A 15,236-nucleotide genomic window follows, 5' to 3' on the forward strand; every position below is an offset into this window, starting at 1 on the left:
GATTGCCATGGCAGGGTTGTGCGGTGTCATGGTTGCTGTTCTGAAGGCTGGGTAGTTTGCTGCAAACAATGGTTTGTTTGAGGTTGCGCGGTTGTTTGAAGGCAAATATTGGGGGTGACCGTGGCAAGATATTCAGCTTCATCGATGACGTGTTGAAGGCTGCAAAGAAGATGTCATAGTTTCTACACTCCAGGGAAGTACTGGACGATGAAGGGTACTCTTTCGGTTGTGTCCCGTGTTTGTCTTCTGAGGAGGTCGGTGCATCATCTTCTTGGACTTTAAGCTGGTGTTGTAAGACTTCTTACTGTGCTCACCCCAGTCCAACGCCGACATCTCCACATCTTTTAAGACCCTAGGATGAAGTCCACCTGGACCTGCAAACCTGTCAGCCTGCAGCTAAATCAATTTGCTCAATATCATTTCCCTCATGGTTGCAATTTCATCAATTTTCTCTTTCCTTGATTTACAGCTAGTACTGGAATGGGTTTTTGCATCTTCTACAGTGAAGACAGAAGCAAAATATTGTTAATTTCTTCTGCCATTTCCTTATTATCTACAATTAACTCCTCATTCTCACTCTCTAGAGAACACTCAGTTATTCTGTTCTTTTCTACATACTGTTGAAACTTTTGCGATCCATTTTTACATTTCTAGCTACCATCACGACAACAGGAAGGTAGTGTTGTGCCTGTGAGATCCACTCCCCTGCACCCCTCTTCCCACCCGACCTTACTTACCTGCGGCCTTCGCCACTCCACAATCCTGGTGCCCATCATTCTAAAGCAGTTCGAGCCTCTCCAATGGCACTGTTCAGCACAACAATTGGCAGCCTCAGATTGGCTGGCAGTCCTTAGTAGGTGAAACATCCAACCAGTTGATCTTTATTCCAGGGCAAGGCCACTGCCTGATTGACGTGATTTGGCAGCCTTTCCCGAAAGAGGCGGTGCAAGACTCACATCGGCTCTCCAACCAACAGACATGACCTCCAATGCATCAACAAGATTCCACCCCATGTCTCTGGATCATTAGTGTCTGCCTCTGCATTACTAATCCAGTGATTTAACTATTATGCTATTATATCCCAAAAAATATGACCATTGGCTCTCAAGCATTTATCCACTTCCAGATTACAGAGCAGTTTTAATGCAATGTTAATTCTTTGTGCATTGACTCTTCCTTTCTGGTTGTTCCTGCTCTGGCTAAATCATTCTGTGGCACAGAAATTCTCAATGACTTTCAAATTACAATTTCCTGCAGCATTTAGGTTAGTTTTTATGTTGAGTCAAGTGTTGTGCCAGGACCTCTAGGTGCTGGGGATAACATCAAACTAAACCAGTTAGAATCTCTGGGCTGGAATTTGAGGAAACATAATAAGAACAGCTCCAAAGACTTAGCAAATCTGGCATGCTTGTACTGGGTTTGCCATCAGCTGCAAGACTACCAAGCCAGGAGTCAGTGGTTGCAACCACATTAAATGCATATTTCCCGAATATCTTGAGCAAGTAGCTGATCGTAACAATCTACTGTTATTTTACCGCCCCCATTATTTCTGCAATCCGCTCTCTTTAATTTTTATCCTCGTTCTCAATAGTTATGAAATTCTCTTTTAACGATATCACCACCTGCCTGGTCTATACATGCAAAACAAACCTCATCTAGATATTCTTGTCAACGGTGTGCTAAAGCTTTTCACCTTCCTTAAAACCTTCAATTGCATTACTTAGCAGGTTCGCAACCAACTTTTTTCATGAGGTGATGGAAGTCAATCCCACACAAGGACAGCAAAAAAAGCATCCTGTTAAACTCTAGTCTGATTAAGCTTGACTGCTTTGGATTACTCACTACTTAACATCAGTATCATTCTGTCCTTTCATCATCTTTAAAGTCTGAATTAAGTTGCTTCTCAATCTTCATTTATCCAGTGGAAGCAAATTAAGTTTCTAAAGCATCCTTTTAATTTGAATTTTTAACTCAACTTCCTCATCACTCTTCTCCACATCCTCTTCAACGTATTTCATACCTTTTTGAAGGCAATTGAGATTGGCAGCTGTTCAAATATGGCATCACCATTCAGATACATGGTGCGAATTTTGATTTGTATCTGTCAACCTTCTCTCAATGGCAGAAATTTTGCTGTGAGAACGAAATTGTGCATTCAGACAACATTCACAATCAGGACTGTAGTAAATGTAGTAATGAGGGAGTGCTGTACTCTTGAAGGCGCGTCTTTGGATGAAACGTTGAAGCAATGTCCTATGTGCCTTCTCAGGTGGATATAAAAGAGCCCATGCTCATTATCTTGTAGGACCTTGCAATTACAATATAGGAGCTACATTTCCCTAAGTTACCAACAGTGACTACAATTCAAAAGTGCTTAAATGGCGTTGGGATATCCCAAAATTATGACAGGTACTTTCCATTCATGGAAATGTTATGCATTTCATCACATATACATAGTCTTTATATTTCCCTTATCTTACTGCACATGAAGTACAGCTTTTATTTTTTGGCAGGTATATTTAGATGCTTTCTATCTCTTTTATCTTGGACAAAAGGTTTTCAACAAATTTTATAACATTACTAGTAGCACCCATTTCCAGATCATGCATGACTAGATTAAACAAAGAGAACTTGCGACAAATTAATACAAGAAACAAAAAATGATAGACCAGGAGCTAGGAGAGGGGGAGTTGCCTTTTTGATTAGGGACAACATCACAGCAGTACAGAAAGAGGATATATCCAAGAGTTCACCCACTGAGTCTCTATGGGTCGAACCAAAAAATAAGAAGGGCGAGATCACTTCGATAGGACTGTATTATAGGCCCCCAAATAGTCAGTGGGAAATCGAGAAGCAAATATGTAAGGAGATTATAGATAGCCACCAGGAAAATGGGTTTTAATAGTAGGGGACTTTAACTTTCCCAACATTAACCGGGACAGCCATTGCACTAGGAGTTTAGATGGAGAGAAATTTGTCGAGTGTGTTCAGGAAGATTTCCTCATTCAATATGTGGATGGCCTATGTGGAGAGGGGGCAAAACTTGACCTCTTCTTGGAGAATAAGGAAGGGCAGGTGACAGACATATTAGTGAGGGATCACTTCGGGACCAGTGACCATAATTCCATTAGTTTTACGATAGCTATGGAGAATGAGTGTTCTGGCCCAAAAATTAAAATTCTAAATTGGGGCAAGGCCAATTTCGATGGTATTAGGTGGGAACTTTCAAAAGTTGATTGGGGGAGCCTGTTTACAGGCAAGGGGACAGCTAGTAAGTAGGAGTCTTTCAAAAGTGTGTTAAAGTGTTCAGGGTAGGCACATTCCTCTTAAGAGTGATGGGTAAGGCTGGTAGAAGTAGGGAACCCTGGACGACTTGGGGATATTGAGGCCATGGTCAAAAGGAAGGAGGAGGCATATGACATGCATTGGCAGCTGGGATCAAGTGGATCCATTGAATAGTATAGGGCTTATCGGAGTAGAGTTAAGAGAGAAATCAGGAGGGCAAAAATGGGGACATGAGATTGTCTTGGCAGACAAGGCAAAGGAAAATCCAAAGAGCGTTTACAGATATATAAAGGGCAAAAAGAGTGACTAAGGGGAGGATAAACAAGGTCATCTATGTGAGGATCCACAAGGGATGGGAGAGATCCTAAATTAATATTTCTTGGCAGTATTTGCTGTTGAGCAAGGCACAAATGTTAGGGAAATTGGGGAAATAAAAAGTGATGGCTTGAGGAATGTACATATTACAGAGAAGGAGGCGCTGGAGGTACGAAAGTGCATCAAGATAGATAGATCCCCGGGACCTGATGAAATGTATCCCAGGACGTTGTGGGAGGCTAGGGAGGAAATTGTCGGCCCCTTTGCTGACATATTTAACTCATCAACAGCCTCAGGAGAGGTGCCTGAAGATTGGAGGATGCCCTTGATTAAGAAGGGCATTAAGATAAGCCCCAGAACTACCAACCGTTTAGTCGTACTTCTGCAGTGGGTAAGTTGTTAGAAGGTTTTCTGAGGAACAGGATCTACAGGCACTTAGACAGGTAAGGGCTAATTAGGGAAAGTCAGCATGGCTTTGTAAGGGAAAGTCATGTCTCACAAATTTGATTGAGTTTTTTGAAGGGGTATCTAAGAAGGTAGATGAGGGTAGTGCTGCGATGTTGTCTACATGGACTTCAGCAAGGCCTTTGACAAGGTACTGCATGGTAGGTTGTTGTAAAAGGTTAAATCTCATGGAATCCAAGGCAAGGTAGCTAATTGGATACAAAATTGGCTTGGCCACCGAAGCCAAAGGTGGTTGTGGAGACCTGTGACCAGCGGTGTGCCTCAGGGATCAGTGCTGGGTCCACTGTCATTTGTGATAGATATATATAATATATAAATGATTTGGATGAGAATGTACGAGGCATAGTTAGTAAGTTTGCAGATTACACTAAGATTGGTGGCATAGTGGATAGTGAAGAAGGTTATATAAGATTGCAACAGGATCTTGACAAATTGGGACAGTGGGCCGATGAATGGCAGATGGAGTTTAATTTGGATAATCAGGGCAGACCTATTCAGTTAATGGTAGGGAATTGGGGAGAGTTACAGAACAAAGAGATCTAGGAATACAGTTTTATCGCTCCTTGAAGGTAGAGTCGCAGGTGGACAGGGTGGTAAGAAGGCATTCAGGGTGCTCGGTTTTATTGGTCAGAATATTGAATACAGGAGTTGGGATGTCTTGTTGAAGTTGTACAAGACATTGGTAAGACCACACATGGAATACTGTGTTCAGTTCTGGTCACCCTATATAGGAAGGATATTGTTAAACTACAAAGAGTGCAGAAGAGATTTACGAGGATGCTACCAGGACTTGATGGTCTGAGTTATAAGGAGAGGCTGGAGAGGCTGGGACCTTTTCCCTGGAGCATAGGAGGCTTAGGGGTGATCTTATAGAGGTTTATAAAATAATGAGGTGCATCGATAAGGTAGATAGTCAACATCTTTTCACAAAGGTACAGGAGTCTAGAACTAGAGGGCAAAGGTTTAAGGTGAGAGGAGAGAGATACAAAAGAGACCAGAGGGAAAATTTCTTCACACAGAGGGTGGTGAGCATCTGGAAAGGGCTGCCAGAGGCAGTGGTAGAGGCGAGTACAATTTTGTCCTTTGAAAAGCAGTTAGTTACATGGGCATGGTGGGTATAGAGGGATATGGGTCAAATGCAGGCAAGTGGGACTAGCTTAGTGATAGAAACTGGGCAGCATGGACCAGCTGGGCCATGTGCCAGTTTCCATGCTGTAAACATCTCTGACTCTTTAATTCTATTGATCTGTTACTGGAATATTTTAGCTTAGATTACTATAATATTTTACCTTGATTTAGTTGTGCTACTTAAATATACGAGCCTCTCAAATCAAGGTGATCTTTTGTGTGAGTACAAAATTCTCCTTTTTGCTGATAAACCGGAAGAAGGCTCCCTCTGCAGTGAGCTGGCTACAGTGGACTGGCCTTCCTTTCTGAAGTGGTTTGGTTTTAATCCATCTATGGATCCCAAATAATAATAATAGTCTTTATTATTGTCACAAGTAGGCTTACATTAACACTGCAATGAAGCCACTGTGAAAATCTCCGAGTCGCCACACCCCAGTGCCTGCTCGGGTACACCGAGGGAGAATTCAGAACGCCCAAATTACGTAACAGCACGACTTTTGGGACCTGTGGGAGGAAACCGAAGCACCCGGAGGAAACCCACAGGGAGAACATGCAGACTCCGCACAGGCAGTGACCCAAGCCAGGAATCGAATCTTGGACCCTGGCACTGTGAAGCAACAGTATGGGAGAAAGGCTTTGAGAGCATTTGGTGCAAACTATCCAAAAGGTTTGAGAAAAATTCCACTGTATCGTCTCTTTCTCCATTTCATGCCCACTTTCACCACGTTTCGTACATGCCAACAATGCCAACATTTTTCCTGGTTGGTGCACTTTTAATTTCTTTGTTAGAACAGAACTTCTTTGTTGAAGTTTATGATTGAACTCTTTTTTATTGTAACTCACATTTGTTTTAAACTCCTGTTTATATTTCTCCCCTGAACAGCAGAAACCACATTCCTTTCGATTCAGCACAGCCTGTAGCTTATTCTCTCTCTCTCTCTCCTCTTCCTCCCCCCCAATCTCTCTCACCTCTTCCCCCCCCCCTCTCTCCTCTCCTTCCCCTTCCCCCCCCCCCCCCCCCCCCCCCCCCCCCCCCAAGGCCAACCACATTCACTTATACAGGTGAGTACAAGGACTGTTCATTAAATTAAAAAAATATTGAGACATAATTACAAATGCAGTGATCGAACTGGTAAGAAGGCATGTTATGGGTTTTACCATTATACTTGATACTGTTGGAGAGAATAAGTTCCACATCCTGCAGGAATACCTCACGATTATGGTACTTGTGCTTGGAAATATTCTGCAACACCAGAAACATTCAGAGATTTTAATAACTACATCACAGAATTGACAAGTGAGTACACAATTTCCATGCAACCACTCAGAAGCTTCCAAAATGTTATTAAGTTAATTTTCATACCTTTCGCACTGTTTCAAGGTCCATGGGATTTGTGATCACTTTGTAATAATCAGGAACAAACTTCTTGTTAACAGGATGATGGAAGGGCCAGGACTGACAGGAAGGAGGAAAAGTGTTAACAATACAGATCCTTACAGGGCTCTCAATTTAATTTGCATCAGTCCTTTGGAAGAGACGGACACATCGAGTCCAACTTACATCTGGCACAGCCATCATCTTTTGAGTAACGATATTATCCAGTATGAAGGAGAAGGCAACTTGATCGTCATCGTCCAGGAGAGGATTAATGGCTTTCTCCAGGCGGACCAGTTTATCTTCTTTCTAATAAAAGCAAATAAAATCTTGAAAATAATCAGCAAAAATTAATCCATTGAGGTTATCACTTTACAAATCCTCCAAAAAAAAATCTTAAGCTATAAAGATGGCATTGTGAATTTTCCCCATTGACAGAGTCTACATGTTAGTTGAGAGGAAAATAGAGAAGGTCAGGGAACAGGATTAGTGAATGCTCAGTGAGTGACAGGTGCCAGTCTCGGAAACCAGCACAAAAACCTAGATTGACAGTGCAGTATTGAGCGAGTGCTATCTGAGGTTCTATCATTCGAATGGGAAGTTTGGTCAAGGGCCAGCTTGCTTCTTCAGATAGATATAAAAATCATCACGGCATTGTTTCAAAGAGTAGTAGAGTTTCTCCAAATATTCAGGTCAGTATTTATCCCTGAACCAAGATGTGAACAACAGATAATATGGAAATAACTGATTGTTGTTTGTGAGACCCTGCTGAGCACAAATTGATAATCATGTTCTCACATTACAACAATGACTGCACTTCACAGGGTCTTTCAGGGAATGAATGACGGAGTATTTCCTTCACTCAGTGCCGGGTCGGTTCAATCTCACCCATTGCAAAGGGCACAATTTTTACGTCTTCCATGTGTGCACAAAATGTCTCATGAACAGTACATCAAAAATGTGTTAAAGTTTCAATTGCACTATAATAGCCGTAAACATGCCCTTCAGAAAATGAACTTAACAAGGAACAACCTTTTATTTTGTAAACATTTAATTCAAATTTTACTGTATATTCTTAGAATTATTTTCGGATTTTTAAGCACAGTAATGTAAAAAAAGCAGAGATTATAGGTTGCAATGGGAAGCACACAGCAAGCTGATACAGAATGAGTCTTACTATTCACCTCTTTGAACTTCATGTCACAGAGTTCCACCATACTTTGGGCAATTTGGGTCAGAGGATGCTTCGTACCTGGAGAGAGGCAAATAGGTACTCAGTGCAGCCACTCACATTTTACTTCTGTGACCATGCACCTACCTGCATACAACCTATCATTCTACTCACCTCACACAAATCATCACTTATCCATCCAAATATATGCACAATTACCACTTCATAACTGCCAGCTTCCAAATTATTCCACACCCACTTATTCAACCACATGGAGTTCCAGCTCACTCACAGTATGTTGCTGTACAGAAACAGGCCATTTGCACTATCATGTCTGCATCCATTTTTTTCTCCACACAAGATAGGTTTTTAAAAATTAATTTACTGGAGATAGACGTCACTGGCTAGGCCAGCATTTATTGCCCATCCCTACAGAAGGTAGTGGTGAGCTGCCTTCTTGAACCATTGGAGTCCCTGAGCTGTAGGTACACACACAGTGCTGTTAAGGAGGGAGTTCCATGATTTTGACGCAGCAACAATGAAGGAACGCCAAATATTTTTCCAAGTCAGGATGATGAGTGACTCGGAGGGGAACCTTCAGGAGGTGGTGTTCTATGATTCTGCTGCCCTCGTTCTTCTAGATCAGTGTTCTTCAAAGTCGGGGGCGCGACCCACAAGTGGGTCGTGGGCGGGTGTCGGGAGGGTCGCGGAGCTGTTGTCCGCGGCACTCCCGATTGCGCAAATCCCCGCGCAGCAGCCGGGTTTTCAGAACGGCGGCTGCAAGCGGCCGCGAACATGTTAAAAAAGAAAATTTGCCCCCATTGCGCATGTGCATACGATGATGGGCACACATGCGCAGTGCGGCCGCTATTTTTTTTTAAACGGTTGCAGCTTTTTGTTTTACAAGTTCTGTAGTGGTTTTTATTCATTTATTTTATTTATTTAATTTTTTTTTTCCATTTATTTTATTCATTTATTTTTACAATTTTGGGGGGGGGGAAAGGGCTTTTCACAGTAACTTCACTGAAGCCTACTCGTGACAATAAGCAATTTTCATTTTCATTATTAATTTTTTTCATTTATTTTATTCATTTTTTTTACAAGTTCGAGGGTTTTTTATTAATTTTTTTCATTTATTTTACACATTTTTTTTTACAAGTTCGGGGGGGGTCTATTTGATAAAATTTTACAGGAAAAATATTCAGAACTTTAGACAGGTGGAGGCGCCATACTTTCTGACACCAGAATGCTTCACCTTCATCCAACAGGTTCCATTGGAGGAGCGTGTACGAGGGCCAAAGGGACCCAAAACCATTTCCTCCATTTTTGTCAGCAGCAAACAAGGTAAGAGAAAATAGTGGGTCGCGCAGGTCGGCCGGGTTGGGTCGCGAAGGTTGGCCGGTTGGTAAAAATGTTTCCCCGGAAAAAAAGTTTGAAGAACACTGTCCTAGATGGTGGTAGGTAGTGAGTTTGGACGGTGCTGCCAAGGGAGCTTTGGTGCATCTTGTAGACGGTGCACACTGCTGCCACTGCTCATTAGTGGTGGAGGGGATTAATGTTTATGGAAGAGGTGCCAAGCAAGCAAGCTGCTTTGTCCTGGATTATGTCATGTTTCTTGAGTGTTGTTGGAGCTGCACTCATCCAGGCAAGGGGAGAGTATTCCATTTCAAGCCTGACTTGTGCCTTGTAGATGGTGGACAGGCTTTAGGGGTTGATTTACAGGTGCAGAATTCCTAGCCTCTGATCTTCCCGTCTAGCCGCAGTATTTGTGTGGCTAGCCCAGTTCAAGTTTTAGTCAATGATAACCTCCAGGATATTGATAGTGGGGCATTCAGTGATGGTAATGCCACTGAATGTCGTACGGCGACAGTTAAATTCTCTCTTATTGGAGATGATCAATGCCTGCCACTTGTGTGGCATGAATGCTACTTGCCACCTGTAAGCCCAAGTCAGGGTATTGTCCAGGTCTTGCATTTGGACATGGACTGCTTTAGTATTTGAGGAGTTGCGAATGGTGCTAAACATTATGCAATCATCAATAAACACCCCCACCTCTGACCTTATGATCAAAGGAAGTTCATTGATGAAGCAACTGAAGATAGTCAGGCCTAGGACCTGTGAGTAGTTGCACTCCCCTGAGGAACTCCTGCAGTAATGTCCTGGAGCAGAAATGACTGAGCTGCAACCACCACAACCATCTTCTTTTATGCCAGGTATAACTCCAATCAGCAGAGTTTTCTCCCTGATTCCCATTGACTCAAGATTTGCTAGGGCTCCTAAAGCCAGACCCAGTCAAATATATCTTGATGTCAAGAGCAGCCACTCTCACCTCAATGCTGGAATTCAGTTATTTTGCCCACATTTGACCAAAGGCTCTAATGAGGTCAGGAGCTGAGTGCCCCTGACTGAATCCAAGCTGAGCATCTGTGAGCAAGTTATTTTTTAAGTGTCACTTTGTAGCACTGTTGATGACCCCTTCCATCACTTTACTGATGATCAAGAGTCAACTGATGGGGCAGTAATTGACCGGTTGGATCTGTACAGGACATGCCTGGGCAATTTTCCACATTGCTGGGTAGATGCCAATGTTAAATGAAATGAAATGAAAAATGAAAAGAAAATCGCTTGTCATGAGTAGGCTTCAATGAAGTTACTGTGAAAAGCCCCTAGTCGCCACATTCCGGCGCCTGTCCGGGGAGGCTGATACGGGAATCGAACCGTGCTGCTGGCCTGCTTGAAAAGCCAGTGATTTAGCCCAGTGAGCTAAATCAGCCCCTATGTTGTAGCTGAACTGCTTGCCCAGGGGCGAGGAAAGCTCTGGAGCATAAGTCTTCAGTACTATTTCTGGAACAATGTCAGGGCCCATAGCCTTTCCAGTACCTACAGCAATTTCTTGATATCATAGAATCCATAGATCCATGGGTTCTATATCATGTGGAGTCAATTGAATTGGCTGAATATCTGAAACACTAGGTACCTTCGGAGGAAGCCGAGATGGATCATCTACTCTGCACTTCTGGCTGAATACTGCAGCCTAATCTTTTGCACTGATGTACTGGGCTCCTCCATCATTGAGGATTGGATGCTTATGAGGCCTCCTCGCCATTCACAATTGGAGATGGCAAGACTGCAGAGCTCAGATCTGATCCATTGGTTGTGGACTTACTGCTACTTCTATTGGCACGCAAGTCATCCTGTGTTGTAGCTTCACCAGGTTGACACCTCATTTTTAGGTATGTTTGGTATTGCTCCTGGCATGCCCTCCAGCACTCTTCACTGAACCAGGATTGATCTCTTGGCTTGGTGGTAATGGCAGAGTGAGGGATATACCGTGCCATGAGGTTACAGATTGTGGTCGAGTCCAATTCTGCTGCTGCTGATGGCCTACAGTACCTCTTGGATGCCCAGTCTGGAGTTGCTAGACCTGTTCAAAATCTCTCCCATTTAGTGATAGTGCCACACAACACAGTGGAGGGTATCCTGAATATGAAGGTGGGACTTTGTCTCCACAAGGACTGTGCAGTGGTCACTCCTACTGTCATGGACAGGTCGGTTGATGAAGATGAGGTCAATTATGTTTTTCCCTCTTGTTGGTCCTGTCACCACCTGCTGCAGACCCAGTCTCGCATCTACATCCTTTAGGATCCAGCCAGCTTGGTCAGTAGTGGTGCAAGAGTGCCGATGGGCATTGAAGTCCCCCACTCAGAGTACATTCGGTGTCCTTGTCATCCCCAGTTCTTTCTCCTAGTGTTCAACACAGTGCATGGCAATCAGCAGGATTTTCCTGCAAATGTTTGACCTGGTGCTAGAGTCAATGTTGAGGACTCCCAAGGCAACTCCCTCCCAGCTGTACACCATTGTACTGCCACATTTGCTGGGTCTGTCCTGCTGGTGGGATAGGACATGCCCAGGAATGGTGATTGTGGCATCTGGGACATTATCTGGAAGGTGCGATTCCATGATTATGACTGTTACATGACTTTTCTAGACAGCTCTCCCAATTTTGACAAAAGCCCCCAGATGTTAGTAAGGAGAACTTTGCAGGGTCAACAGACCTGGGTTTGCTGTTGTTGTTTCTGGGACAATGCTGGGTGGTCTGCCGGTTTCATTTTGTTGTCATTGTAATGGTTGGCTCGGACATTTCAGAGGGCACTTAACAGTCAGAATCACAAAATCACAGAAAATTCAGTGCAGAAGAGGCCCTTCAGCCCATCGAGTCTGCACCAACACATGAAAAGCACCTGACCTACCTACCTAATCCCAATTGCCAGCACTTGGTCCATAGCCTTGAATGTTATGACGTGCCAAGTGTTCATCCGATACTTTTTAAAGGTTGCGAGGCTATCTGCCTCTAGCACCCTCTTGGCAAAAAGTTATTCTTCACACTCCCCCAAATCTCCTGCCCCTCATCCTGAACGTGTGCCCTCTCGTGACTGATCTTTCAACGAAGGGGAACAGCTGTTCCCTGTGCATCCTGTCCATGCTCCTCATAATCTTGTACAGCTCAATCAGGTAGTTCCTCAGTCTTCTCTGCTCCAGCAAAAACAACCCAATCCTATCCAACTTCCCTTCATAACTTAAATGTCCCAACCTAGCAACATCTTGGTGAATCCCCTCTGCACCCCTCCAGTTCAATCACATCCTTCATATAATATGGCAACCAGAAATGCACTCAGCACTCCAGCTGTGGCCTCACCAGAGTTCGATACAACTCCAACATGACCCCCCCTGCTTTTGTAATCTATGCCTCGACTGATAAAGGCACGTGCCCCATATGTCCTTTTCACCACCTTATTAACCCGCCCTTCCACCTTCAGAGATCTATGGACAAACATGCCAAGGTCCCTTTGTTCCTCGGAACTTCCCAGTGTCATGCCATTCATTGAATACTTCCTTGTCAAATTTGATCTGCCACTTATCTGCCCATTTTGACCATCCCGTCCATATCTTCCTGTAACCCAAGACACTCAACCTCACTGTTAACCACCTGGCCAATCTTTGCGTTATCCGCAAACTTTCTGATCCTAACATAGTCATTTATGTTGTTTATATAAATGACGAATAATAGGGGACCGAGTACAGATCCCTGTAGTACACTACTAGACACTGGCTTCCAGTCACTAAAGCAGCCACCTGTCATCATACCTCTGTCTCCTACAACTAAATCAATTTTGAATCCACCTTATCAAATTGCTCTGTATCCCCTGTGCCTTTGCTTCTTTATAAGTCTCTCCTATGGGACCTTGTCAAAGGTTTTGCTGAAATCCATGTAAACTACATTGCGGTGCATATGGAGTCACATGTAGGCCAGACCAGAAAATAATTGAACATTTCCTTCCCTGAAGGGCATTAGTGAACCAGATGGGCTCTGGTGACAATCAATAATGGTTTCATTCAACTTTAATTCCAGACTTTTGTCTAATTCAAATTCCACCATCCCCACCCTAGGTCTCTGGATTATTAGTCCACTGACAATACCACCACCTCCCAGTAGCTCCTGTTACATTCTGCTTCACACGTCTCATTTCATTTAAACTTCCTCTTTTTTTGATCAACTGTCTAATTCCCTTTCAGAATACGTTATGGGCACTATTTCAGCAATTCCATATTCCAAATACCTTGCTCAAGAGGTATGTGCCATCACATTGCTGTCGCAATCAGTGGAAACAATCATTTTTAAACCTATATAATTTTTAAGATTTGGCATCTGATTTCCCTAAACATTTCATTCTAATGAACAACGCCTTAAATTCACAACCCTTTCCCAATAACATATTCCTTAACACATGCAACATCCTGGAAATCTAATTGCACTTTTTTTCCATAGCTTTTCAATCCTCCGAAAGAGAGTTGCTTGAAAATGTGCAAATTATTCCAACAGTGGCCTAATGTCTTGCACAAATTCAAGATTACTTCATTTTTCCTTTCTATAACTTTAGACACAAAACAAAGAATTCCTTTTGCCTTTTTATGGTTTTATCTATTTGTATTGATACCTTTAATGACTTGTGCATCTGCATGCCATTTTCCACTCCTCTATTCTACTTATGCTATCCTTCAAGGTTATTTTCCTTTTCTCATCCTTACCTCAAATCTTTCAACATTGACTTGGTTCGGTTATCCGATTTACTCAACACTTTATTTAAGAAATATAACCATAATACATTATGACTCAGAGCTCCTTCATAAACTGAAAAATAAATATAAATGATTTTGTAGCAATAACCTGAAACTCTTACCATTGTACGTGGCACAGTTTTTTACAATAAGTTCCACTTGCTCTCGGAATTCTTCACGTGAATGGCACATCCGTTTGCGCACATTCTCTCTCAAGGTCTGCAAGTCCATTGGTTTCATGATAATTTTATAATAATCCTTCACAACCTTTGCGTTAACTGGAGTGTGGAATGGATAAGTCTGTGGAGAGCAAGACAACTTACTACAGGTCAAATGAAATGGAAACGCCCCTCTTGTTGAACCAACATATTATCCTCTCACATGCTTACTTTCAAGTTTAGTGTAAAAATAGAACTGAATGATATTATAGAGCATGTTAGCATGAATAGTGCAAAGGGATACCTTTCCAGCACATTCCCCAAATGAATATAATCCCAACAGGTATCAAAATATTTAATTTTCTAAACAAAAGTATCCCAAGCCCTTTTGATATCCCAAGAGTACTGAAGAACCCGAAAGATCATTCTTATTATGTTAAACAGGTGATCCACAAAAAAATGATTGTTTTTGTGCAATAGATACACACAGACAAAAACAGTTAAAACATTGACATTTAGTTGATGTATACATTTATAAAATTAAAAACGTATCTTATTCAACATGTACTTAGGTGTTAATTTTTATAATTAACAATGGGAGAAGTGATGCTTCTTCTTTTGCGCACAAACTTGTTTAATACTAGGTGTTGCTGAAGACCTGAATTCTGATATCATACAAACTCAGACGTAAAAGTGGCACAAACACTCGCACCTCTCTTGCATGCACACAGCTTTCCGCCTCTCTCTCACTTGCATGTAGACTGTCGCCTCTCTCTCTCACACACACGTAGACTCACGCGCCTCTCGTTCACACGTAGACTACCGCCTCTCTCCCACTCACATACATAGACGTCCACCTTTCTCTCACACGTAGGCGCCCACCTCTCTCTCACACACGTAGACTCCCACCTCTCTCACACGTAGACGCCCACCTTTCTTGCACACGTAGACTCCTGCCTTTCTCTCTCTCACACACATGGCCACCCGGCTCCCGCCTCTCTCTCTCTCACACTAGACGCCCACCTTTCTCTCACATGTAGACATCCACCTCGCTCTCTCACATGTAGACGCCCGCGCCACTCCCACTCAGACGTAGACTCCCGCCTCTATCTCTGTCACACGTAGACTCCCACCTCTCTCTCTAACTCACTCGTAGACTCCGACCTCTCTCTCACTCACTCGCAGACTCCCGCCTCTCTCTCACTCACTCGTAGACTCCCAC

The 15,236-nt window shown here is 43.0% G+C and overlaps 1 protein-coding gene across 5 annotated transcripts in view; it reads right to left on the reverse strand.

Moving 5' to 3' along the window:
* The window catches only part of taf1 (TAF1 RNA polymerase II, TATA box binding protein (TBP)-associated factor), a 191,159-nt gene that overhangs the window by 47,908 nt on the left and 128,015 nt on the right, over positions 1 to 15,236 (reverse strand). For all 5 annotated transcript variants that reach the window (XM_038776265.1, XM_038776262.1, XM_038776266.1 and 2 more), the window contains 5 exons: positions 13,979 to 14,156; positions 7,753 to 7,820; positions 6,755 to 6,877; positions 6,557 to 6,649; positions 6,352 to 6,436 (listed from right to left, as the gene is read on the reverse strand). In XM_038776265.1, coding sequence (XP_038632193.1) covers positions 6,352 to 6,436; positions 6,557 to 6,649; positions 6,755 to 6,877; positions 7,753 to 7,820; positions 13,979 to 14,156 — 547 coding nt within the window. The remainder of the gene's footprint in view (positions 1 to 6,351; positions 6,437 to 6,556; positions 6,650 to 6,754; positions 6,878 to 7,752; positions 7,821 to 13,978; positions 14,157 to 15,236) is intronic.

The sequence above is a fragment of the Scyliorhinus canicula genome, chromosome 17 (assembly GCF_902713615.1).
Source record: "Scyliorhinus canicula chromosome 17, sScyCan1.1, whole genome shotgun sequence".
Taxonomy (NCBI): Eukaryota; Metazoa; Chordata; class Chondrichthyes; order Carcharhiniformes; family Scyliorhinidae; genus Scyliorhinus; species Scyliorhinus canicula.